Below are 26,945 nucleotides of genomic sequence, written 5' to 3'. Positions count from 1 at the left end.
ATGGCATCACAATCCATCACTCACCAGTACAGAAATGTGGGTGTCACTGGAGTCAGATTGACTCCATTGTCCCTCGCCCCTCAAGGTTAATCATCCATCAAGCCCTGTCAGCTTTGCCTCTTTTTCCAATCCATCCTCTCCTCTCCATTGTTACTACCATTGACCTAGTTCCGGTTTCCATAATCTCCCACTTAGACAACTGGTCTTCCTGCCTCCAGTCTAATCCCCTTCCAATCCATGCTTCATATGCTGCTAGAATAATCTTTCTCAAGCATATATCTGGTCATATCGCTCTCCTTAACAAAGTCCCTCCCCACACCCCATCTGCTCTGTTCATACTGTCTAAAAACTAAACTTCTAGGCATAGCATTCCAGACCTTTTGTTCCTGGTTTAACCTTCATTATCTAACCTGTTCATAACCTGTTTAGCCTTTATTCTGGCCACACCTCCACACCATGCTCTAGTCATACTGACCTACTTTTAGTTCCTCAAACACAACATGCTTTTTCAAGCCCCTTCACAAACCTGGAATGCCTTCTCCTCCCTATACCAGCCTGGAGAACTTCAATTCATCTTTGAAACTCAGTTCAGGAGTCATCTCCCCACTGACTTACCCCAGGCACAGTCAGTTGTCCCTCCCTCAAGGACAAATAGCTCCCTCCTGCAGCTACCTGTACACACTTCCATATCACACATGCTTGTTTGCTTGCCTGTCTCTGACTGCAGTGGAAAGCTCTCTGAGGACAAGATTGTATTTTATTTGTCTTTATATTCTTCGTATCTAGTAGGGGCTTAAAATAGGTGCTCAAATGGATGAATGTTTTATAGGTACTTTAGATTTGCCCAGTGTCATGGTAAGGGAGCTTCTGCATACAGACTAGCTGATGGTGTGTGCATATATACCTTGGGAAAAGGCCCTGGCATTTTTTTGTTTTTGTTTTTGTTTAGTCTCTAGTATTTTAACCACTTATTCAACAATCATTTATTATTTATTTATTCTTTTTTTGAGACAGAGTCTCACTCTGTCGCCCAGTGCAGTGGTGCAATCTTGGCTCACTGCAACCTCTGCCTCCCGGATTCAAGCAGTTCTCTGCTTCAGCCTCCCAAGTAGTTGGGATTACAGGCACCTGCCACCACACCCGGCTAATTTTTTTTTTTTTTTTTTTTGAGACGAAGTCTTGCTCTGTCACCTAGGCTGGAGTGCAGTGGCACAATCTCGGCTCACTGCAAGCTCCGCCTCCTGGGTTGACGCCATTCTCCTGCCTCAGCCTCCCGAGTAGCTGGGACTACAGGCGCCCACCACCATGCCTGGCTAATTTTTTGTATTTTTAGTAGAGATGGGGTTTCACCGTGTTAGCCAGGATGGTCTCAATCTCCTGACCTCGTGATCCACCCGCCTTGGCCTCCCAAAGTGCTGGGATTACAGACGTGAGCCACCACGCCCAGCCTACACCCGGCTAATTTTTGTATTTTTAGCAGAGACGGGGTTTCACCATGTTGGCCAGGCTGGTTTTGAACTCCCAGCCTCAAGTGATCCACCTGCCTCGGCCTTCCAAAGTGCTGGGATAACAGGCATGAACCACTGTGCCCAGTGTATTATTATTTTTTGAGACAGTCTCACTCTGTCACCCAGGCTGGAGTGCAGTGGTGCAATCTTGGCTCACTGCAACCTCTGACTCCTGGGTTCAAGTGATTCTTGTGTGTCAGCCTCCGGTGCAGCTGGGATTACAGGCATGTGCCACCACACTGGGCTAATTTTTGCATTTTTAGTAGAGACAGAGTTTCACCATCCTCTCCTCTCCATTGTTACTACCATTGATCTAGTTCAGGTTCCCATCATCTCCCACTTAAACAACTGGTCTAGCTCCTATTATTCTGGCCGAACTCCTGGCCTCAAGTGATCCACCTGCCTCAGCCTCCCCAAAGTGCTGGGATTACAGGCTGAGCCACTGCACCGAGGCCCTGTACCATTTTAAAAGTCAGAGGCTACTATGATAAGCAAGAAAAAACAGTTCTGGCCTTCAAGCAGGGTACTCTCTAAGAGAAGCTTCATAACTGTATGCAATGACAATATGATTTTTTTTTTTTTTTTTTTTTGAGACAGAGTCTCGTTCTGTCTCCCAGGCTGGAGTGCGGTGGTGTGGTCTCGGCTCACTGCAACCTCTGCCTCACGAGTTTAAGCGATTCTCCTGCCTCAGCCTCCCGAGTAGTGGGACTACAGGTGCACACCACCACGCCCGGCTAATTTTTTTTTTTTTTTTTTTTTTTTTTTGGTATTTTTAGTAGAGACGGGGTTCCACCGTGTTGCCCAGGCTGGTCTTGAACTCCTGAGCTTAGGCAATCCACCAGCCTCGGCCTCCTAAAGTGCTGGGATTACAGGCATGAGCCACCTCACCTGGCCGAAATTATTTTTAAAATAAGATACTGGGAGATGCAGTTATTTTACCCCACCAAAGGAACATTTAAATAACTTGAATAATCTTAAAATGACCCCACGTCTCAAATGGTTTTAGGATAGAGTGGCATAACCAAGGTCCGCCACACAGTGGCAGTGTTTCTCCAGGGACGAAGGTAATTTAGCAGCCCAGGACTTTGGAAAAGCAGGTAGTTCTCAAACTTTACTGGAGAGGAATAGCGGTACTAAAAATGTAACATGGTATCCTTCCTCAATTTGCAGAAAAATAAATAAAAGACATAATTCAGTCAGTTATCTTCCTCCAAACTTTCTTAAGCCTTTGGTTTCTGCTTTTGTCTGCCAAGGAGCACATATAAACAGAGCACTTTTAGAACTGGCTGAGCATGTTAAGTTCCATGGCTGATTTTTTCCCAGACTTGGAATGTCAGAATTGCTTTTTAATTTTTTTTGTGATATAATAATATATCCTACTAGTTAAAATGTTTCGTCATTCAAATGACCAGATTAACAGCATCAGTACTGCAAAATGCTTCCTATTCATTAAACCTATTTGAGTGCCCTACTCATTAAACCTATTTGAGAATCATGATCTCATCCAATGTTTTCTAGTTACAAAAAAGAAGAAGTTTCTTTTCTTTTTTTGAAATGGAGTCTTGCTCTGTCACCCAGGCTGGAGTGCAGTGGCGTGCGATCTCAGCTCACTGCAATCTCCGCCTCCCAGGTTCAAGCAATTCTCCTGCCTCAGCCTCCCGAGTAGCTGGGACTACAGGTGCCTGCCACCATGCCCGGCTAATTTTTGTATTTTTAGTAGAGTCAGGGTTTCACCATGTTGGCCAGGCTGATCTCGAACTCCTGGCCTCAAGTGATCTGACTGCCTCAGCCTCCCAAAATTCTGGGATTACAGGCATGAGCCACTGCGTCCAACCTCCAAAAGAGAACACGTTTCTGAGAAACTAAATTACTTACGTAAGTTTATGAAGCCCTCTATGGGACAGGTTCAGACTAATCCCCGTAAAGTGAGCACTCCAGATGTTTCCTTTGTTGCCATTTATCAACTTGATAAACAAGGATTGTTGGATGACTACAACAATGAAGGGACAGAGAGGTCAAGGTGATTCACAGGTTTCTGAACTGGTGAGTGGATTATGGTTCCATTCACCAAAACTGAGAATACAGGTTACTAATTCTAAATACAGACTCACTTTATCTTGGCACAAGTTAATGTGTAAAATAAAAGTTTCCTGGGGATGGTAGGAATAAGAAGTTGTTGCTTAATGGGCATAGAGTTTCAGTTTTGCAAGATGAAAGAAGTTCTAGGCCAGGCATGTTGGGTCACACCTGTAATCCCAGTGCTTTGGGAGGCTGAGGTGCATGGATCACTTGAGGTCAGGAGTTCAAGACCAGCCTGGCCAACATGGTGAAACCCCATCTCTCCTAAAAATACAAAAAAGTAGCCAGGCGTGGTGGCAGGTGCCTGTAATCCCAGCTACTTGGGAGGCTGAGGCATGAGAATTGCTTGAACCCGAGAGGCAGAGGTTGCAGTGAACCAAGACAGCACCATTGCATTCCAGCCTAGGCAACAAGAGCAAAACTCCATTTAAAAAAAAAAAAAAAAAAGAAAGAAAGAAAAAAAGAAAAGAATTATGAAGACGGGTTGCATAACAATTTGAATGTACTTCTGAACTGCATACTTTAAAATGGTTAAGATGGTAAATTTTATGTTACGTATGTCTTACCACAATAAAAAATGAATAAAAGGTTTTCCTTTCCTAGCTTACCCCTGTCCACCCATTGTTCAAATTGGAGCTTTCTCTCTTAGCTTCTGTGATGAGTGAAGAGGTGCTCCCCAAAAATATTTTAAAATACTAATATAAGGAATATTATTTCACTTATTCACTTTCAGAGGGAGCTCAAGAAGTTGTCAAGTGAATGAATTAATTAGTTCAACAAATATTTATCAGTTTTCCTACCTTGAACCTGGGATGTTCTAAGCCCTTTGTTCTCAAAGTGTGGTCTCCAGATCAGCAACACTAGCATCACCAGGGAATTTGTTAGAAATATACATTCCTGTGGGGCACGGTGGTTCATGCCCGTAATCCCAACACTTTGCTAGGCCGAGATGTGCAGATTGCTTGAGTCCAGGAGTTTGAGACCAGCTTGGGCAACATGGTGACACCCCGTCTCTACAAAATAAAAAATCAGCTGGGCATGGTGGTGCACACCTGTAGTCCCAGCCTCTTGGGAGGCTGAGGTGGAAGGGTTGCTTGAGCCTGGGAGGTTGAGGCTACAGTGAGCTGTGGTCATGCCACTGCACTCAGGGAGACAAAAAAAAAGGAAAGACAGAAGTATACATCTCTGGACCCCACTTCAGACATACTGAATCAGAAACTTTGGCACTAGGACCCAACAATCACTGTTTTTACCAGCCTTTCAGATTATTCCGATGCATGCTCAAGTTTAAGAAAGACAATTCTAGGTTGCAATGATACAGAGGCAAAGAAAGCAAAGTGCCTGTCCTCTTGGAGCAATACAAGACAAATAGATATAAATAAAATTTCAGGAAAAGGAAAGTGTTATCTGGGAAACCAGCACAGAAGAAGGAGGGAGAACACAGAGGATGCTCAGGCAGGGTCTCTCTGAGGGGTATGAGCTCTGAAGTCACATCAAGTCTAAAAATTGGCTCCACCAGTTTCTAGCCTTTTAAAAGTTTGGTTTCCTCATCTTCTAAGAAAGAGATAATAATATTACAAGTTTACTCTGAAGATTAAATAAGATAACGCTTATAAAATCCTTGCAACTGTTTCTGCCACTGAGTAAGGCTTCAATAAACGTTAGCCCTCCACATATGATGGGGAGTGCCATAGATGTATATCTGGGAATCGTTGATGTAGAAATTAATAGTAAAGTGGATGAAAAGGTGGATAAACCAAGACACAAAAAGAGAAGAAGACGGATGATGGGCTCTTGTTGGTGGGGACAGAAGTGGGTTGAGACACGTTGGGGAGGTAAAAAAATGAAGACGTGGAGAGGGAGCTTTTTTCTGAACCCAGCTAAAGCTGGAAACTTGGAAGAGGAGGCCAGTGGATTGGGTGAAGAACCAACCATTTGGTATGCCTGTGACTGAGGAGGTTCTCAGGATGCAGGACTTTTAGTGCTAAAACTAGGAAACTCCTGGGCAAGCTGGGCCAAGCTGGCCACCCTGGCAGTGGATATGACCATGGAGGGTGAAGTGAGCAATAAATACTCTGACCTTTCTTTCCTGGTGGCCTCTCATCTCCTTACAGTAACCTTATAAGGTGCCTTTACAGGGGCCTGACCCAACCAGAAGCCAGAGGGCAAGGGAGCTGGGATAATACAGTCTAGAGAGGTCAGCCTTGCCTTGACACACATCAGGGTAAAGGAAGGACAGAGAATTGACCTGGAAGGGCAAAAAATAATGGCCAGCACAGTGGCAAAACTGGGATTAGAATTGTCTGGGATAGGCCAGGTACGGTGACTCAAGCCTGTAATCCCAGCACTTTGGGAGGCTGAGATGGGCGGATCACGAGGTCAGGAGTTCAAGATCAGCCTGGCCAAAACAGTGAAACCTCATCTCTACTAAAGTTACAAAAAATTAGCTGGGCGTGGTGGCACACGCCTGTAATCCTAGCTATTCAGGAGGCTAAGGCAGGAGAATCGCCTGAACCCAGGAGGCAGAGGTTGCAGTGAGCCGACATCACGCCATTGCACTCCAGCCATGGTGACAGGGAGAGACTCCGTCTCAACAACAACAACAACAAAGAACTGTGTCTGGGATAAACCTGATTTCAGAGCTTCAGTTTTGTTCCAGCCTTGTTTAAAGGTAGAATGCCCTCTAGGAGTGATGAGTGCTTTCTACATCCTCAAATTAACCCTACATAAAATTATAAAGATTATCCAACCATATTCTTTGGTATCTGAGCAGCCCACAAAACTTTTTTCTTTAGAGACAAGGTCTCGCTCTGTCGCCTAGGCTGAAGTGTGATGGTGCGATCATAACTCACTCTAACCTCAAACTCCTGGACTCAAGCCATCCTCCCACCTCGGCCTCCCAAAGCGTTGAGATTACAAGCGTGAGCCACGGCGCCCAGCCCTCTTTAAAAAATAAAACTGTGCCGGGCATGGTGGCTCACGCCTGTAATCCCAGCACTTTGGGAGGCCGAGACGAGGTTCATTTGAGATCAGGAGTTCGAGAGCAGCCTGGCCAACATGGTGAAACCCTGTCTCTACTAAAAATACAAAAATTAGCCAGGGGTTGGTGGCGGGTGCCTGTAATCCTAGCTACTCGGGAGGCTGAGGCACGAGAATCGCTTGAATCCGGGAGGCGGAGGTTGCAGTGAGCCGAGATAGCGCCATTGCATTTCATCCTGGCTAACAGAGGGAGACTCCGTCTCAAAAAAAAAAAAAAAAGGTGTGTGTGTATGCATATATATGTGTGTGTGTATATATGTGTGTACATATGTGTGTGTGTATATGTGTGTGTGAGTATATATAGATATATTCAGTGGTACAAGAGGCAGACAGGATCTAGCTGCTCCAGAAATGAAGTCAGTGGAGAAAAGCCCCACGGGGACCTTAGAATTCCTCTAAAAAGTGCAGGTACAGGACACTCCCAGGTGCCCAGGAACCGTTTCCCAGCTCACTTCCCCCCGAAAGACTCACCCCTCCAAGCGCACTTGATGCTTTGGCAAGTGTCAAAGGTCAGAGACCAGGGTTCGCCTGGTACCGACGGCCCCGCCCCCGTGCACCTCCAGCTCCCCCAGGCTCCGCTACCAGCAGCTGCGACCCGCCAACTCAGCCTGAGTTATATGAGATTGGGCGGCCGGAGGCGCTGCGTGATTGGTGGGTCGGAAGGGGGCGGGGACTCGCTGGAAAGCCCCCTCTGGATTGGTGAAAACCATCTGGGTGGGACCTCCACTCTGGCTGGGCGGGAAAGCAAGAACAGCACTGCTGGGCTGGAGACGGCGGGAGCCGCTGCTCTCCGGCTGAGGGAATCAGAGACAGCTCCGTCCCTAGTGGAGCGCAGGGGAGGCAGGAGTCATGACGGGCGAGGTGGGTTCTGAGGTGAGTTTATGCACACGCCCCCCACTGGGGCTGCGAAGGCCGGGCACCGAGAGGTTAGGTGGGGCCGGGGTAGACCCCGCTGACCCGAGGCGCCCGGGCGGGAGGACTGCGGCTCCCAGCGTTCGCCGCGCCGGCTCCCGCGACCTCGAGACTCGGCCGGGATGGGTTCCGACCGGGCGTCCCGTCCCGCCGCCGGGCTTCCCGCGCTTCGGGCTCCGTGGCCAGGGAGCTCCAGGTCTCTGCGGCGCGCGCTGCCGGCAGCCCAGCCCCTCTTCAGCCGGTTCCTGCCGCCAGCCCTCCCCTTTCGCGCGCTTCCTGTCGCGGAAGCTCCTCCCCTCAGGGTGCCCTGAAAGCCAGGAGGCTCTGGCCGAACCGGGCGGCAGCGGTGCGGGGGGATTCTCCGCAAAGAGCGGGCGAGCGAGGGTGTTAGGGAGTTCCACACTGGGCCTGGGAGGGGCCCTGGAGGTCATCGCGCGCAGGCCCTTTGCGTTTTCCGACGGGGCCCCGAGTGGGGAAGTCACCGTTGGGGCTCCTGGCTGGTGGCTGGCAGCTCCCTGGCGAAATTGGGCATAGAAAACAGATGTTTCCAGACGTGTGTCCTTTCTGGGGCCAGATTCGGGCAGGGCACTCCCGCCTTAGGAGCAAAATTTAAAGGGGCGCCAAAACCCTCAATCAAACTCATATTTTAATGCAATATTTTTTAAAAACCAAAATTAATTCAAAAACTTTTTATGATTTGATATTGAACAAAATATCAGACGTTTAAACAAAGACAAGGTCCGACCAGTCATTTGCACGACCCTGCCTCACTCACCTCACCCTAATCCCATCCCTGTTTCCAATAAACTTTATTTATAAAAGCGGGCGTATTATTTACCTCATGGGCCGTAGATTATTGATTTAATTTTTTAAAAAAATATTGTATTAATATGTTATTTATTTTGATTACTGAATTTTTTGAGACCTCACCCCACCCTGTTCCTGGCTCTGCCCTTTGACATTGCTGCAAATCGCCTATAAGATAATCGTCATTCAAAGCAGCCCTATTCCTTGAGCTGTCTGGTTACCTAAATTCGGTTTCCACATTCACAAACAGAAGTAATAGTTTTACTGCTTTGGATTGTTGAGAGGATCGTCAGTGCATATATATTAATTCTCAGCAATCCCAGCACTTTGGGAGGCCAAGGCCGGCAGATTGCTTGAGCTCAAGAGTTCGAAACCAGCCTGCGTAGAAAACGTGGCAAAACCCCGCCGCTACAAAAAAAAAAAATTAGCCGGGCGTCACCTGTGGTCCCAGCTACTCGGGAGGCTGAGGTGAGAGAATCCTTTGGGCCTGGGAGGTCAAGGCTGCAGTGAGCCATGATCCTGCCACTGCACTCCAGCCTGGGTGACAGAGTGAGACGCTGTATCAAAAAAAAAAAAATTTGTACCTCGCATTCAAATCAATTTAGTAATTTTTTTTTTTTTGAGGCGGAGTCTCGCTCTGTTGCCCAGGCTGGAGTGCAGTGGCGCAATCTCGGCTCACTGCAACCTCTGTCTCCTGGATTCAAGCGATTCTCCTGCCTCAGCCTCCTGAGCAGCTGGGACTACAGGCACACACCACCACGTCCAGCTAATTTTTGTATTTTTAGTAGATACGGAGTTTCACCGTATTGGCCAGGCTAGTCTCGAACTCCTGACCTTGTGATCCACCCGCCTCGGCCTCCCAAAGTGCTGGGATTACAGGCGTGAGCCGCCATGCCTGACCAATTTAATAATTTTTTGAGAAACCACTAGGGTGAGGCCTTGTGCCCTGTTACATTACTGATGTTCATATTTCTCCCTTTATTAATAAGTTGATTCAGAGCCCTGAGAACACTAAGGAGGTAGACTTGGCATCTAGGGTTAGCTTTAAGGTCACTAACTGATCGAGTCACCTAACACAGCCCTCCTCCTTAGGTTTTTATTTGCGACTTTTTAAACTGTCTTATTTAGAAATTTTCAAACCTATACAGCCGTAGAAAGGATGGTATAATGAACCCATCACCTTACTTCAACTACAGTTTGAATATCTCTCGTCTGAAATGCTTGGGACCAGAAGGGTTTTGAATTTCAGATTTATTTTGGATTTTGGAATATTTGCATACACATAATGAGATATCTTGGGGGAGGGAACCAAGTCTAAACATGAAATTCAGTTATATTTCATATATACCTTACACACATAGTCTGAAGGTAATTTTATACAGCATTTTAAAATAATTTCGTGCATGAAGCAAAGGTTTTACTGCAGCTCATCATATGAGGCCAAGTGTGGAATTTTCATCTAGTGGCATCATGTCAGTGCTCAAATATTTGGAATTGGGAGCATTTCAGATGTTCAGGTTAGAGATGTTCAACCCGTATTTTCAAATCATGGTCAATCTTGTTTTATTCATACAGCTACCCATTTTTCCTCTCACAGGATTATTTGGAAGAAAATCCCAGATATCATATTATTTGAACCACAAATATTTTAGTGTGCATATCTAACAGACAAGAGCTTTCCAAAAATACATACTACGATATTATTACCACACCTAAGAAGTATCTAGTCAGTGTTCAGATTTCTTTGACTCAGAGATATTTCATTTATTTTTATATGCCATGTTAGTATATTTACATTTTTAGTTTTTTGAATCATCATCCGAAGTTGGCATATTGCAATTGTTTATATTATATATGTGTATATATGCATATATGTATGTATTTTAAAGTATACATACATATATAAAGCATACACTTATGTATATAGAAATATACAGGGCCGGTTGTGGTGGCTTACGCTTGTAATTCCAGCATTTTGGGAGGCTGAGGCAGGCGGATCACCTGAGGTCAGAAGTTCGAGACCAGCCTGGCTAACATGGCGAAACCCCATTTCTACAAAAAATTAGCCAGGCATGGTGGCACGCGCCTGTAATCCCAGCTACTCGGGAGGCTGAGGCAGGAGAATCGCTTGAACCCAGGAGGTGGAGGTTGTAGGGAGCCAAGATCGTGCCATTGCACTCCAGCTTGGGCAATAAGAGCGAAACTCCATGTCAAAAAAAGAAAAAAAGAAAAAAGAAAAAAAGAAATATACACATAACCGGGCTTGGTAGCTCACGTCTGTAATCCCAGCACTTTGGGAGGCCGAGGCGGGCAGATCACCTGAGGTCAGGAGTTGGAGACCAGCCTGACTAACATGGAGAAACCCCGTCTCTACTAAAAATACAAAATTAGCCGGACGTGGTGACACACGCCTGTAATACCAGCTACTCGGGAGGCTGAGGCAGGAGAATCGCTTGAACCCAGGAGGCAGAGGTTGCAGTGAGCCGAGATTGCGCCACTGCACTCCAGCCTGGGTGACAGAGCGAGATTCTATCTCAAAAAAAAAAAAAAAAGAGAGAGAAAGAAACCACCCAGTTTGACTTGTAGTTTCCCACATCTAGATTGCACATCTGTGGTATTATTCAACATGTTCCCCTATTCCCTCTATTTCTTGTAACTTGCTAGTTAGATCTAGAGACTTGATAGGATTCAAATTTGATTGTTCTGTCAGGAATACTTTATAGCTAGTATTGGGTACTTCTATTAGGCAACACATAATGTCTGGTTGTTTCTCTTTTGGTGCTGTTAGCAGCCATTAATGATAATTGCCGAGGTCTGTTATTTAATTGAGGGTTGATAAAATTGTGATAATCTATCATTTATTAATTCATTAGGATATTTCTCTAAATAGAAACTTCCCCTCATCAATCATATGGATATATTGGGGAACAGTTCACACAGAAAAGGCATAATAAATGGTTGATTCTTTTCATTTTTTTTTTTACCATTACTAAAAGAGTTGGTTCTGTTAGCATCCTTCAAAGGTGAAAAATGAACTTTTGTTTGTTTGTTGTCCAGTAATTCTAAATGTCATCCCTTCAAGGAACCATTGTATTTGGTTCTTTCCTTAGTTCAGGTTGATGATCCCATGATGATTTGTGTGTCATTATGTACTTGGAGCTTTTGGTCACCTGCTGGTTAATACAAAGTATATTGTCATTTCCTAGGTTCACCTAGAAATCAATGATCCAAAAGTCATTTCACAAGAGGAAGCAGATAGTCCTTCAGATAGTGGACAGGGCAGCTATGAAACAATTGGACCCTTGAGTGAAGGAGGTTTGTAATAGTATTTTTATTTTTAGGAATAGGTTGCGGGAGCCTCCGTTGTAAGTAGATTGGATTGATTTCATTATTCTCTTGATTTATTACATTATTAATGCCCCATCCTTATTGTTTGTTTTATTATAAAAGCAAAATAACAGTGCTTGTACCTTTTCAAAACTATGTTATATTGTTGAATATCTAATAGCTACCATATTGCCTGGTTAATTGCATTCATCCTATAATAAAAGGAATTTTAACACCTGCCAGAGGATTAGAACAACTTTACACATTGTAAATATACGTAAAATTACATTTCCCAGTAAGAAATATTTTTCCCAGGGAAAATGTTTTTCAAAATGTATTTTTAGATTTGCTTTGCTACAATCAGTTCTTAATAGTAGTTACATAATTTCACAAGGTAATATATCACTTGTATAATTGAATATATTTTTGAGGAGTAGTGGGACTAGGAGGAAGATCAAATGATGGTATAATTGAAAGAAAATTGTTTCCTCCAGATTCAGATGAAGAGATATTTGTAAGTAAGAAGGTGAAAAACAGGAAGATTCTACAAGACAGTGATTCTGAAACAGAGGACACAAATGCCTCTCCAGAGAAAACTACCTATGACAGTGCCGAGGAGGAAAATAAAGAGAATTTATATGCTGGGAAAAATACAAAAATCAAAAGGATTTACAAAACTCTGGCAGACAGTGATGAAAGTTACATGGAAAAGTCTTTGTATCAGGAAAATCTTGAAGCACAAGTGAAACCTTGCTTAGAGCTGAGTCTTCAGTCTGGAAACTCTATGGACTTTACCACTGACAGAAAGAGTTCCAAAAGGCACATACATGATAAAGAAGGAACTGCAGGAAAAGCAAAAGTAAAATCAAAAAGAAGACTTGAGAAAGAGGAGAGAAAAATGGAAAAAATTAGACAGCTAAAAAAGAAGGAAACAAAAAACCAGGTACATTTTAAAGAATAATTTGCTATTGCTTGGGTAGGTTAACATTTTAGAAAAGGTTGCTATTAGTACTTGAGGTTGTTTCTGCTCTCCGACTATTGCTTTGAATTGACTATTTTGTGTTGAGAATTATTCTCAATAGGTATATGATTTAAAACTAACTGGTCTTGGCCAGGTGCAGTGGTGCATACCTCTAATCCCGGCACTTTGGGAGGCCAAGGCCAGAGGGTCACTTAAGCCCAGGAGTTCGAGACCAGCCTAGGCAACAGAGTGAGATCCCATCTCTACAAAAAATTTAAAAATTAGTTGGGTGTGGTGGCCGTAGTCCCAGCTGTAGTTCCAGCTACTTGGGAGGGTGAGGTGGGAGAATCACTTGAGCCCAGGAAGTCGAGGCTGCAGTGAAGCTGTAATTGTACCACTGCAGCTGGGCGCGGTGGCTCAAGCCTGTAATCCCAGCACTTTGGGAGGCCGAAGCGGGCGGATCACGAGGTCAGGAGATCGAGACCATCCTGGCTAACACGGTGAAACCCCGTCTCTACTAAAAATACAAAAAATTAGCCGGGCGTGTTGGCGGGCGCCTGTAGTCCCAGCTACTCGGGAGGCTGAGGCAAGAGAATGGCGTGAACCCGGGAGGCGGAGCTTGCAGTGAGCCGAGATCGCGCCACTGCACTCCAGCCTGGGGGACAGAGCAAGACTCCGTCTCAAAAAAAAAAAAAAAAAAAAATTGTACCACTGCATTCCAGCGTGGGTGACAGAGTGAGACCTTGTCTCGAAAAAAAAAAAAAAAACCAAGAAAACAAAACTTATTGGTCTTATTCTATTTTGGGTATGCAGAGGACATTTCCAAATAAATGGGTTTCTGATTTTCTTTATGAGCACATGGAGTAATTCTTTGCTATCTCTGAGCTGACGAAAATTAACTGAGAGAAGGCTTTTTTATGCATCTATCAGTCAGTAGTCTTGTTTGCTAACTAGAAAAACCATCGTCAAATTTATAAACTAGTTGCTTAACAAGTATTCTACTTCAAAAAAATATTTACTGTTTATTCAGTTAGTTTTAGACAGTTACATAAAATCACAACTTGGACTTCAAAGGATATGTGTGAGTTAGGAACCAGTGAGAATGTTCTAGATTTTATATGCTTGTCTGTTGATGAAACATGGGCTTTTTCTGGCCTGATCCAAATTGCCATATGATGTTGTGAAATACTGGATTTTTAAATGATTGGATTATGCTTTTTGTTTATGTATTACCTAGGAAGATGATGTAGAACAGCCATTTAATGACAGTGGCTGTCTTCTTGTGGATAAAGACCTTTTTGAAACTGGGTTGGAGGATGAAAATAACTCTCCATTGGAAGATGAAGAGTCATTAGAATCAATAAGAGCAGCTGTAAAAAACAAAGTAAAAAAGCACAAGGCAAGTAAAGCATGATTGTAATGAGAGTTAATCAACTGCTTCTAACCTTTGCTATATTTTTAATTTACTGCTGGAACCTTAATTTTTTTTTTTAACTGAAGAAAAACATGTGTCAGTTGACTTAAGTTTTTCAGCTGTTAATTTTGGAGACTTGCAGTACAAGTGATAGACATGCTAACTTCTTTGGAAACTAGTGCTTTATTATTACCCTTTTAGGAATGCTGAAAAAAAAAAACACTAAGATATTTGATGGTGTAGTAAGATGCAGGTAAATAATAGGGAAGAGATGTAAATTTTGCAATCCTATAGCCTTTGAGAAATGAACCCTATAGGGTTTCAGGAAGGGTATCAAAGAGAGGCATCAGTCAAAACATTGTTGTCCCGAGTGTTTGGAAGCATAATTTTTCTTCCTAAGATTTTTTTTTTAGCTTCCTGCGAGTTATTATCCCTCTTCAGGGAAAGATGTAAGCAGAGGTAAAAGAAATAAGGGTCCAGACTCCATCTGAGGTATCTAATTTGTTTTCTAAGCATAATAGGATGCTGTGTGTTTAATAATTTCTATTTGATGATTATTGATTTATTAACGTAGCATGATGTGGTGTTGGACTACAAAAGTAGTCTTCAACTAAAGCATCCTCTTATTTGAATTTCGTTTTTGTCCTAATAATCAACCTGCCATTTCTTTTAGAACAAAGAACCATCTTTGGAGAGTGGGGTCTATTCATTTGAGGAAGAAAGTGAGTTATCAAAAGGAACCACGAGGAAGGTGAGGTAGAGCCCTGTATATTAGTCACACTAATCTCTTTACACAGGAGATTATAGATTTCTTAGGGATAAATATTTTATTTTGTCTATCATATTTTTCTGTTACCCATCATATTGCTTTGTACATGGTAGGAACAAAATATGGATTGGGTTGAACAAATTCTCTGAGACTTGGGAATAAATGAATTCCTTGAGTTTATACTGCATTTGGGCTTACTCATGCTTACTATTTCCTTTCCTCTTTTCTTGGAGAGAGCAAACTCTTGAGGGATGAATATCTATCTTTCTGGATATTCATATAATTAATGTAGTCTCACTTTTTGTTTTCTTTAAGGAAAGAAAGGCAGCCAGATTAAGTAAAGAAGCATTAAAACAACTGCATAGTGAGACTCAGCGCCTTATTCGAGGTAATGCATCCCAGTAAACTTTGAGGCAAAATCACAACATTTCTTTTAAGCTCAACTTGGATGTTGGGGACTTTTATTTTTTTAACACTTCTAATGTGAAGTCAGGTTATAATATTAAGTTTAGAATTGATCTTGGTGAAAGGTCATTGTTCTAAAGCCCTTGGAACATTAGTATAAACTGAAGAAATTTTCAGAACTGTAGTGCAGGTAAGGAGGAAATTTTTTTTTTCTTTTTTGAGACGGAGTCTTGCTCTGTCACCCAGGCTGGAGTGCAGTGGCGCAATCTAGGCTCACTGCAAGCTCCGCCTCCCGGGTTCACGCCATTCTCCTGCCTCAGCCTCTCTGAGTAGCTGGGACTACAGGCGCCCACCACCACGCCCGGCTAATTTTTTGTATTTTTAGTAGAGACGGGGTTTCACCGTGGTCTCGATCTCCTGACCTCGTGATCCGCCCGCCTCGGCCTCCCAAAGTGCTGGGATTACAAGCGTGAGCCACCGCGCCCGGCCTAAGGAGGAAATTTTTTAATGGTTGTCTATGGACTGATTGTGTCAGGATTCTTTGGAGAGGTAGTAATCCCTCCCTGTTTGCAGTTTTGGTTACCTGTGGTCAGCCATGGTCCATGGAATTTAAAAATATCATCCCTTTGTCCAGAGTATCACGCTGTGTACATTACCTGCCTGTTAGTCAGTTAGTAGCCCTCTCAGTTATCAGATCAAAAAAACACTGCATGGTTTAGTACTATCTGCAGTTTCAGGCATCCACTGCAGGTCTTGGAATGTATCTCTCTGGATAAGCGGGGACTACTGTATATAAATGTTTAGGTCCCACAGAGATTCTGATTCAGTAGGTTTGAAATGGGATCCAAGAATCTGTATTTCTAAAAAACTTCCTGGATCATTTTGATTTCACATCTAGGTTTAAAAGCCACTGGTCTTCAGGGAGCTCTTTTGTACTTAGCTCCTCTGCCTTTGTTAAAGGGGAGTTTTCTATTTCTAGTGATGGCTTTGGTTATTATGTTTAGTTAACTGAATATGAAGTGACATTTCAGAATATACAGTATATATATTTGCTTGTTTTATTCCATTTTATAGAGTCTGCACTTAACCTTCCATATCATATGCCTGAGAATAAAACCATTCACGATTTCTTCAAACGTAAACCCCGGCCCACTTGCCAGGGAAATGCCATGGCACTATTGAAGTAAGAACCCTCTTTCCTTATTATAATTTTCATGAACATTTAGTTTTGTGGCAAACATCTGGCATAAAAAGTTCAGATTTCTCACTCCCTTAAAACTGATTTAACTGATATATACTAAGGGATGAGAATGTTTCACATTTAGGATAATTTTCAACTCCAGCTCATTTTCTCTTCTCTAGGTCATCTAAATATCAGTCAAGCCATCACAAAGAAATCACAGACACTGCAAATACTACTGAAATGAACAGTGATCACCATAGTAAAGGTTCTGAGCAGACAACAGGTGCAGAAAATGAAGTGGAAACTAATGCACTCCCTGTGGTTTCAAAGGAAACCCAGATCATTACTGGATCAGATGAGTCTTGCAGGAAGGATTTGGTAAAAAATGAAGAGCTAGAAATTCAGGAGAAACAGAAGCAGAGTGACATTAGACCTTCACCTGGGGACAGCTCAGTGTTACAACAGGAATCCAACTTCCTCGGGAACAATCACAGTGAGGAATGTCAGGTTGGAGGGCTTGTAGCATTTGAACCTCATGCCCTGGAGGGTGAAGGCCCCCAAAATCCAGAAGAAACAGATGAGAAAGTGGAAGAGCCTGGGCAGCAAAATAAATCATCAGCAGTTGTGCCACCTGAAAAAGTGAGACGGTTTACTCTGGATAGACTTAAGCAACTGGGAGTAGATGTTTCCATTAAACCACGGCTAGGTGCTGATGAAGATTCCTTTGTGATACTTGAACCTGAAACCAACAGAGGTAATCCTTTAAATTGTGGGGAGCCTCCCTGGAGTGATTATCCTGGTAGCTTTTGATTATTGACTACTGTCGAGGACAGAGAACACAAGAGAAACCAATAAACACATTTGATCTTATCCTGCAGTTGTTCCAGATATGGGCAGAGTCTCTTTTAGAGAAATTTGGCAGGGTATCAGAATGATCTAAGCCGTGTTTAAAATGGAAGTCTGTTGGCCGGGTGCAGTGGCTCACACCTGTAATCCCAGCACTTTGGGAGGCGAAGGTGGGCAGATCACGAGGTCAGGAGTTTAAGACTAGCCTGGCCAATATAGTGAAACCCTGTCTGTACTAAAAATACAAAAATTAGCCGGGCATGGTGGCACTTATCTGTAGTCCTAGCTACTCGGGAGGCTGGGGCAGGAGAATTACTTGAACCCAGAAGGCAGAGGTTGCAGTGAGCCGAGACTGTACCATTGCACTCCAGCCTGGGTGACAGAGCGAGACTCTGTCTCAAAAAAAAAAAAGTTGTTGATAGTTAATATAAAAAAGAGGTACATTGCTATTGTGTTATGGTATTTAGGAATTTATTATTTCTGCCTTTCCAATCTGAAATTAGGATTTTTCTATAATCCTGAGTCAAATTTTTTTTTTTTTTTTTTTTTTTTGAGATGGAGTCTTGCTCTGTCGCCCAGGCTGGAGTGCAGTGGCGCAATCTCGGCTCACTGCAAGCTCCGCCTCCCGGGTTCACGCCATTCTCCTGCCTCAGCCTCTCCGAGTAGCTGGGACTACAGGCACCCGCCACCACGCCCAGCTAATTTTTTTGTATTTTTAGTAGAGACGGGGTTTCACCGTGGTCTCGATCTCCTGACCTCGTGATCCGCCCGCCTCGGCCTCCCAAAGTGCTGGGATTACAAGCGGGAGCCACCGCGCCTGGCCAAGTATTATTTTCTTAAAGAACATTTAGAATAAAGTACTGTGGGAATTCAAAGAAGGATAAATTTCTTCCAATGAATGGTTAAAGGACAGCTTGAAGAATAGGTGGATTAATTACTTGTTCACTGCCTTCCCTTTATACTGCGAGTTGGTATCTCCTGCCTTGTTCCCTACTCTATCCCTAGTGCTTCCTCAGTGGATGACACATTGTAGGCACTTGTATTTATCAAATGAATGAATGATCCCTCAACACTGAACTCAAGTATTACCACGTTGAATAAATTTCCTGACTCTTAGATAGAGCTGGATGCTCCCCACTCTGCCTTGAGGCAGTATGGCATGGGGGTTAAGAGCTTAGACTTTGTAGCAAGACTAGGATTTGAACCTGAACTATCATGGTAATTGTTTAACATTGTATATGCCATTTGACCGCTTCAAGCATCTTTTTTTTAAAAAAGAGAAGAAAGCCAGGCACAGTGGTGCGCACCTGTAGTTCCAGCTACTCGGGAGGCTGAGGCACAAGAGGGTCACTTGAACCCAGGAGTTTAAGGCCATCCTGGGCAGCATATGAAATCCTGTCTCAAAAAAAAAAAAAAAGAAAGAAAAAGAAAAAAGCACTATATGGCTTGTGGGCTATGGTGAAGATTTGTTGAAATAATGCATGCAAATGGATAGTATAAAGAAGCACTCAAAAAGTTATTGCTGCTTCTACTGTTATTAGTGAAATGGTTCACGTCAAGACTTTTTTTTTGAGACGGGCTTTCACTTGCTCTTGTCACCCAGGCTGGAGTGCAATGCTGCGATCTCAGCTCACTGCAACCTCCGCCTCCTGGGTTCAAGCAATTCTCCTGCCTCAGCCTCTCAAGTAGCTGGGATTACAGGTGCCCGCCACCACACCCAGCTAATTTTTGTATTTTTAGTAGAGACGGGGTTTCACCATGTTGGCCAGGCTGGTCTCAAACTCCTGACCTTAGGTGATCTGCCTGCCTCAGCCTCCCAAAGTGCTGGGATTACAGGTGTGAGCCACTACACTCAGCCAAGACTCTTTCATTAAACCAGGCACAGTCGGTGGCTTATGCCTGTAATTCTAGCACTTTAGGAGGCTGAGGTGGGAGGATTGCTTGAGCCCGGGAGGTCAAAGCTGCAGTGAGTTGTGAGCTGAAATTGCACTACTGCACTCCAGTCTGGGAGACAGAATGAGACCCTGTCTCTTAAAAAAAAATAAAACACAAAAAACATTATCTTTCATTAAACATCTTATTGTTGGCAGGTGCTATGTCAGTGACTATATCTGGTGTGTAAAATATGCTCAGTGAGTCTGTTAATTGAATGGGTTGACTTTGCAGATGGAGAAGATAGAAAGAGCACCTTGTCTCATTAAAAAAAACAAAAACAAAACACACACAAAAAAGATTCTGTTTCATTAAACAGCTTATTGTTGGCAGGTGCTATGTCAGCCACTGTATCTGGTGTGTAAAATATGCTCAGTGAGTCTGATAATTGAATGGGTTGACTTTGGAGATGGAGAGAAGGATAGAAAGAGCTCTGTATGCTGGTGCATATTGGGAAGATGTGAAAGTCAGTTTGACCAGGACTGGAGGTTGAGGTGGCAGAGTTGTGTAACAGAACTAGCATAGCTCCATTAGCAAAGAAGCATGAGAATAAGCTGTTGTCCGGAACACTGAGGGAAAGTTTTTGTTATATGGTACTAAAAGTTACCTAAACAGTCCTAGACTGATAGGAAAGGGAGAAACATTTTTTGAGTACCAACTATATTAGACACTGGTACATTCTTTATTAGTTGTCTTTCTTAATTCTCATAGCACCAGGTATTATTTTGCAAAATGAAGAGACTGAGGCTCAGAGAGGTTAGGTAATTTTTCCAGCATTATACTTGGCTTATAAAGGGACCTATACAGTGGCTGGCATATAGTGAGCACTTATTTTTTAACTTGGAACATGTTTTCCTTTAGAAATAATTGACATGAAATTTGGGTTTCCAGACCAGCCATAATATACATGAAGTTAGAATCAACATTCATTCATTCATGCAATAAACTTTTATTTAGCACTGTGTTGGGTGTTGTGTATACACGTAAAACACTCCCTGCTCTCAAAGAAATTAAAGTGTAATAGGAGTAATAGGCAGGCAAACAGACTATTACAATACTGAATGGTAAGTGCTGCAATCAAAGTATATAATTGAGGGTGCATTGGGAACCTAGAGGAAAGGTACCTCACTTGGAGCCTAGAAGTCAGGGAAGTTTCTGAAATGAGCTCAGTAGAGATACCAAGGCAGAGAGGTGAGGGAGGGCTTTTTTGGTGGAGGGGTTGGACCTGCAGATGTCAGAGACAATAGAAAGCACAGGGTGTTCTCCCTGGCTGAAGTGAAGATAGCAAGGACATTGGTGATCACAGCCCAGATCATTCAGGGTTTTTATGCCATGCTAGGAGCTTGGACTTTAGCTCCTTGTAAGTAGAGGACCACTGAAAGGTTTTCAGCAAAGGAAATATTCAATCAGATACTCATTTTAGGAAGTTAAATCTGGTAGCTGGTGTGGTGGATGCATTGGAAGGGGTTAAGAGTAAAAACAGTGGGGGGAGGCTGAGGCGGGAGAATGGCGTGAACCCGGGAGGCGGAGCTTGCAGTGGGCCGAGGTCGCGCCACTGCACTCCAGCCTGGGGGACAGAGAAAGACTCCGTCTCAAAAAAAAAAAAAACAGTGGGAACAGCTCAGTTTCTTTACCTCATATAGAATAAGGTTTCCATGAGAAAATGCATGTAAATTTAAATTTTGTGATGTCAGAAATACATTACTTCTGTTGCTTGCAATAACATATGGAATAATCCCTGCCTCTAATTCCTCTACTTTCTGGACAAGAGCAATGTGAATGAGAACAGTTCTCATGCTGCTGATAGAGACAAGCTAGGGCAGAGACTTTTCACTTAAGAGAGGAGATGAGAGGTGATGGAGGATGAGAGGTGATGGACTAATAGAGACTAATGGAGGGAGAGGAACTTGAACAGGGGTTTTAGGATAAAGACAGTGATGGTTGCATCATGTAATGAAGGCCAAAGAAAGTGGTTGCACCAATGGGTTGGGGGAGGAAGAGCTTTGAGGATCCTAGCTTTCTCCAGTTATGAATGAAGGTACCTCTTGCCTGACTACTATTTTAAGTCCCAGGTAATCTTCCCACCCAAGCATTTCTCTTACTCTAGTGGCACCCATAATAACCTGCCTATTTCTATTCCCCTTTCCCTGCCACCACCTGTTGCTTTCAGCTTTACTGAACCACTGCAAAATAGGAGGCAGACTTACAGCTTGTCTCTCTACTCTTTTGTTTGCAATGTAAACATACCATCCTTTAGAGTTGGGTTTTTGCTGCTAATAATGTTGGGGTTTCAGGATAAAAAGATTTCCTTCATTTTTCTCTTTTTCTAGTAAGACTGTCTAGAGGAAAAAAAACACACATCTAGATGCTAGTCACAAAAACACTGAAGTATGATTTGAGTGCATTTTAGAAAATTAGCCAAAGTTTCATGCCTATAGTCCCAGCACTTTGGGAGACTAAGGTGGGAAGATCGCTTTGAGGCCAGGTGTTTGAGACCAGCTTGGGCAGCATAGCAAGTTCCTGTCTTTACAAAAAATAACAAAGCCAGATGTGGTGGCATGCACCTGTAGTCCTAGCTACTTGGGAGGGTGAGGTAGGAGGAATGCTTAAACCCAGGAGGTCAAGGTTGCAGTGAGCTGTGATGGCACCACTGCACTCCAGCCTGAGCAACAGGGCAAGACCCTATCTCTAAAAAGAAAAATGAAAAGTGGCCGGGCACAATGGCTCACACCTGTAACCCTAGCACTTTGGGAGGCTGAGGAGGGTGGGTCATTTCAGTCCAGGAGTTGAAGACCAGCCTGGACAACATGGCAAAACCTGTCTCTACAAAAAATACAAAAATCGGCCAGTCGCAGTGGCTCACTCCTGTAATCTCAGCACTTTGGGAGGCCGAGGTGGGCGGATCATCTGAGGTCAGGAGTTCAAGACCAGCCTGGCCAACATGGTGAAACCCCATCTCTACTAAAAATAAAAATAAAAAAATTAGCTGGGTGTGGTGGCGCACGCCTGTAATCTCAGCTTCTAGGGAGGCTGAGGCAGGAGAATTGCTTGAACCCAGGAGGTGGAGGTTACAGTGAGCCGAGATTGTGCCACTACACTTTGGCCTGGGCAACAGAGTGAGACTCCGTCTCAAAAAAAAAAAAAAAATTAGCTGGGTGTGGTGGTACATGCCTATAGTCCTGGCTATCTCAGGAGGTTGAGGTGAGAGGATCACCTCTAAGCTTGGGGAGATTGAGGCTACAGTGACAGCCAAGATTGCACCACTGCACTCCAGCCTGGGCGACAGAGTGAGACTCCATTTAAAAATAAACCATTTTATCATGGACGAGAAGGCCGCCTGAAAATATCCAGTGTGCATCAACTCCAAAGGAACTTGCTCCTTAAAACTGCCAGCTCTCATCACAGATTCTATTATGATATGAAGTGTTATGCAGAGTGAGTAGGGATTAGTTCCAGGTAACAGCTGGCTGAGGGAGAAAGGAGAAGGAAATTCTAAGATATTGCAATGGGGAAGAGGGGTAAGTTTATATCACTATTGGATTGCTGAACTTACTGTTCCCAGTATATATGTATTTCCATTTGTATACAAGTTGAGCATGTGGTACTGGGGCTACAGTATTTCCTTTCTCATTGTACCAATTGTACTAGTGTAACAGTTTTCACCAAAAAACTTTTTACAGTCCTGCTGCTTAGTTATATCACTGACTGGATTGTCATTTTATTTTCCCTTCTTTAAAAAAATTGACCTTGCCTATATTTAGTAAGATTGCCAATAATGAAACGTTCAAAATAGGGAATTTGATCCCAGCACTTTGGGAGGCCAAGGTGGGCTGATCATTTGAGGTCAGGAGTTCGAGACCAGCTTGGCTAACATGGTGAAACCCTGTCTCTACTAAAAATACAAAAAAATTAGCTGGGCATGGTGGTGTTCACCTGTAACCTCAGCTACTCAGGAGACTGAGGCAGGAGAATCGCTTCAACCCGGGAGATGGAGGTTGCAGTGAGCTGAGATCACGTCAGTGCACTCCATCCTGGGCAATAGAGTGAGACTCTGTTTCAAAACAAAAACAAAAAACAGCAATAACAAATAGGGAATTTTAAAAGGAGACAGAAACCCATGAAAAATTAAGCCCTTGAATAGATGAGATTATAATCTTTTTTCCTACCAGTTTAATACTTTTAAAGAATTTTTAAAGAATGTTCAAAAGAATTGCACATGTTTAGAAATTTCAGGTATAAATTTCTGTCTGATTTTTTAAAGTCTGATTTTTGAAACGTTGAGGAAGAATAGTTGCGGTAGTCCATTAGTTTGGGTTAAGTTGTATGAATTTGACTCAGGAGTTAGTAGCAAGGGGTTTTTGGTTTCTCTGTGTATGTGTGGTTTCCCTCATCATTGTTGAGCTAAAAAAAACTTAGCTTATAAGTCTTAAAGGAAAGAGTTTTGAGCATGGCAAACTGACACACTGGTTGGCGTTTGGGTTTAGAACTGGAAGCCTTGAAGCAGCGTTTCTGGAAGCATGCTAATCCAGCAGCCAAACCCAGGGCTGGTCAGACAGTGAATGTGAACGTCATCGTGAAAGACATGGGCACTGATGGAAAGGAGGAACTAAAAGCAGATGTGGTACCTGTGACTTTAGCACCTAAGAAGTTGGATGGAGCAAGCCACACAAAACCAGGTATTTGAGCCCACAGATTTTCTTTTTGGCTTTTTGCTTTGTATTCTAACAGATCTTCAAGGCTATTGAAAACCTTATAATGAAAAGTTATAGAATCTTTTTCCTTGGAGGCTTTGGACAGCAGTATCTCTGGCATGATTCACATGTAGCACACCTAGAGGTGTGGGGTGGACAAGCTGGCTTTATTTTTTTTAAATATCATTTGTCTTATTATAAAAAACAAATCCCATTATAGACAAATATATAGAATAAACGAAAAACTTAATCTTCTATCAGAAACAGGTTCTATAACCATATTGTGTGTCCTTTTAAACTCTCTTCTTTGCACATATGTATATGTATTTAAACAAAAACAGGCCGGGCGCAGTGGCTCACGCTTGTAATCCCAGCACTTTGGGAGGCCGAGGCGGGCGGATCACGAGGTCAGGAGATCGAGACCACAGTGAAACCCTGTCTCTACTAAAACTACAAAAAAATTAGCCGGGCGTGGTGGTGGGCGCCTGTAGTCCCAGCTACTCGAAGAGGCTGAGGGAGGAGAATGGCGTGAACCCGAGAGGCGGAGCTTGCAGTGAGCCGAGATTGCGCCACTGCACTCCAGCCTGGGCGACAGAGCGAGACTCTGTCTCAAAAAAAAAAAAAAAGGCTGGGTGCAGTGGCACTTGCCTATAATCCTAGCACTTTGGAAGGACAAGGCAGGAGGATCTGTTGAGCTCAGGAGTTGGAGACCAGCCTGGGCAACGTAGTGAGCCCTCATCTCTACCAAAAAAAAAAAAAAAATTATCCAGGCATGGTGGCCTGCACCTGTGGCCCCAGATACTTGGGAGGCTGAGACAGGAGATCATTTGAGCCAGGAGGTTGAGGTTGCAATGAGTCATGATTGTGGCACTGCACTCCATCCTAGGCGAGAGAATGAGACCCTGTCTCAAAGCAAAAAACCCAAAACAAAACAACCCACCTAATAATGTGATCATAACATGCATTCTACTTTGTGTTTTAGAAATGTATTAAGGACAGCTCTCACCCCCCTCTTGAAATCACAAGTAATATATCACTTGGAAAGCAGTTTTAAACACTGAAAAAAGGTATCAAATAACTAGTCTTCCCAAAGATAACTATTAACAATTTCTTGTATGTCTTTATAGGAGTATTTTTATCCATATACCGTTTTTTGTGAATGTGTGTGACATTGAACATGACTCCCTGTCAGGCATTGCTCTAGGTGCTTTATATGTTCTATCTCATTTAATCCTTACAACCCTATGAGGTAAATAACATTAGTATCCTTATTTTGTATATGAAGAAACTGATATGCAGAGCACTTAAGCCACTTACTCAAGTTTACACAGCTAATAATTGGTAGGACCAGTGGTCTAATCCAGACCACCTAACTCCAGAGCTCAGATCTACTTTATATTGCTTTTGAGGCTCTTTTTTTTTTTTTTTGAGACAGAGTCCTGCACTGTTGCCCTGGCTGGAGTGCAATGGCACGATCTTAGCTCACTGCAACCTCCACCTCCTGGGTTCAAGCGATTCTCCTGCCTCAGCCTCCCGAGTAGCTGGGATTACAGGTGCCCGCCACCATGCCTGGCTAATTTTTGTATTTTTAGTAGAGATGGGGTTTCACTATGTTGGCCAGGCTGGTCTCGAACTCCTGACCTCGTGATCTGCGCGCCTTGGCCCTCCAAAGTGCTGGGATTACAGGTGTGAGTCACTGCGCCCGGCCTTGAGGCTTTTTAAAAAATGGCTGCATAATATTCCATTGAATTAATACAACATGACTCATTAAACCATACTCGTATTGACAGATGTCTTGTTTGTTCCAGTTGTTGCTATTGCATACAGTGTTATATTATAGTGCCAGATATATGGTGGTATATTACATGCGAAATTCCTTACAGTGGAATTGTCATGATATATATCACATTTTGATATATATCATCCAGTTGTCTTTCAGAATGGTTATAGCACTCTGAATCACAGTGTATGAATTCCTGTTTCCTCTCAATAATAGGTATTATCAAACCTTCTAATTTTTGCCAAACTAACATGTTGAAAATGTATCTCGTTATTTTGATTTGTAGCTCTTTAATTAGAAGTGAGATTAAGCATTACTTTTAATGTATTAACAATATATGTTTATTTTTCTGTGAACTGCCAGTTCATATTATTAGCTCATTTTACTCTTGAGTTGTTTCTCTTTTTCTTTAATATAGGTAAATTTATCAGTGTTTTTCTTCATGGCTTTTGAGCCACAGACTTTTGAAGCTCTACTCCCTACGCCCCTTTTCTCTCTTTTGAACAATTATTTTATAATCCCTGAGTAGGATACTATCCAGGGTGCAGAAGTTCTCTTTGATACTTCAATTCATAATAATACTCTTGTGTTCAAATAACAAAAAAGCCCAGAATACTAGAGTCTCAGATTTTCCTTTTGGGATGTGACTAGAATACTTCTGGAGTTGCCTAAAATGCATACCTAATTATTGTATTATGTCCAAAGCATTTCTACATATTTCTGTTCAGGTGAAAAGCTTCAGGTGTTAAAAGCTAAACTGCAAGAAGCAATGAAACTCCGAAGGTTTGAGGAGCGCCAGAAGCGCCAAGCACTGTTTAAATTAGATAATGAAGATGGGTTTGCGGAAGAGGAGGAGGAAGAGGAAGAAATGACAGATGAGTCTGAGGAAGATGGAGAAGAGGAGATAGGGAAAGAAGAGGAAGAACTAGAGGAAGAGGAAGAGAAAGAAGAGGAGGAGGAAGAAGAAGGAAATCAGGAGGTTTCTGGCAATTATGTTGTTTTGTTACCTTGTCATGGTGAATATGAGAGAAAAAGTCAGACTTGAAAAAGAGTATAATAAGCATGTTCAATTGTATAAGAGGTTTTAGGGGCATGATGAGGGTAATTACCTCATACATCCCTAAATCTTAGGACCTTCAGTTCTGTCAGTACCACTGAATATCTGTAGATCATCATTATATATCTGAATACAGATATGCAGTGGTACTGACAGAATACCATTGCCTGGGCTTCCACCTGTTTATTTATATATTTTAATATAATACTAACATTAAAAATGGCTTTGTATTCGT

At 42.9% G+C, this 26,945-nt stretch overlaps 1 protein-coding gene across 4 annotated transcripts in view; it reads left to right on the top strand.

The window, feature by feature from the left end:
* The first annotated feature begins 7,367 nt into the window (after positions 1–7,367).
* The window catches only part of CLSPN (claspin), a 50,008-nt gene continuing 30,430 nt past the window's right edge, over positions 7,368–26,945 (top strand). For 3 of the 4 annotated variants that reach the window (XM_030823174.1, XM_030823173.1, XM_030823175.1), the window contains exons 1-10: positions 7,368–7,499; positions 11,552–11,660; positions 12,167–12,615; positions 13,871–14,032; positions 14,721–14,798; positions 15,132–15,204; positions 16,296–16,404; positions 16,584–17,158; positions 23,667–23,858; positions 26,382–26,632. In XM_030823174.1, coding sequence (XP_030679034.1) covers positions 7,476–7,499; positions 11,552–11,660; positions 12,167–12,615; positions 13,871–14,032; positions 14,721–14,798; positions 15,132–15,204; positions 16,296–16,404; positions 16,584–17,158; positions 23,667–23,858; positions 26,382–26,632 — 2,022 coding nt within the window. In that variant the 5' untranslated portion in view covers positions 7,368–7,475. The remainder of the gene's footprint in view (positions 7,500–11,551; positions 11,661–12,166; positions 12,616–13,870; positions 14,033–14,720; positions 14,799–15,131; positions 15,205–16,295; positions 16,405–16,583; positions 17,159–23,666; positions 23,859–26,381; positions 26,633–26,945) is intronic. The other variant, XM_030823176.1, reaches the window with a different exon arrangement.

Source organism: Nomascus leucogenys, chromosome 12, assembly GCF_006542625.1.
Source record: "Nomascus leucogenys isolate Asia chromosome 12, Asia_NLE_v1, whole genome shotgun sequence".
In the NCBI taxonomy this organism is placed as follows: domain Eukaryota; kingdom Metazoa; phylum Chordata; class Mammalia; order Primates; family Hylobatidae; genus Nomascus; species Nomascus leucogenys.
The sequence above is the reverse complement of the archived record's forward strand: the minus strand, read 5'-3'. Positions and strand labels throughout refer to the sequence as shown.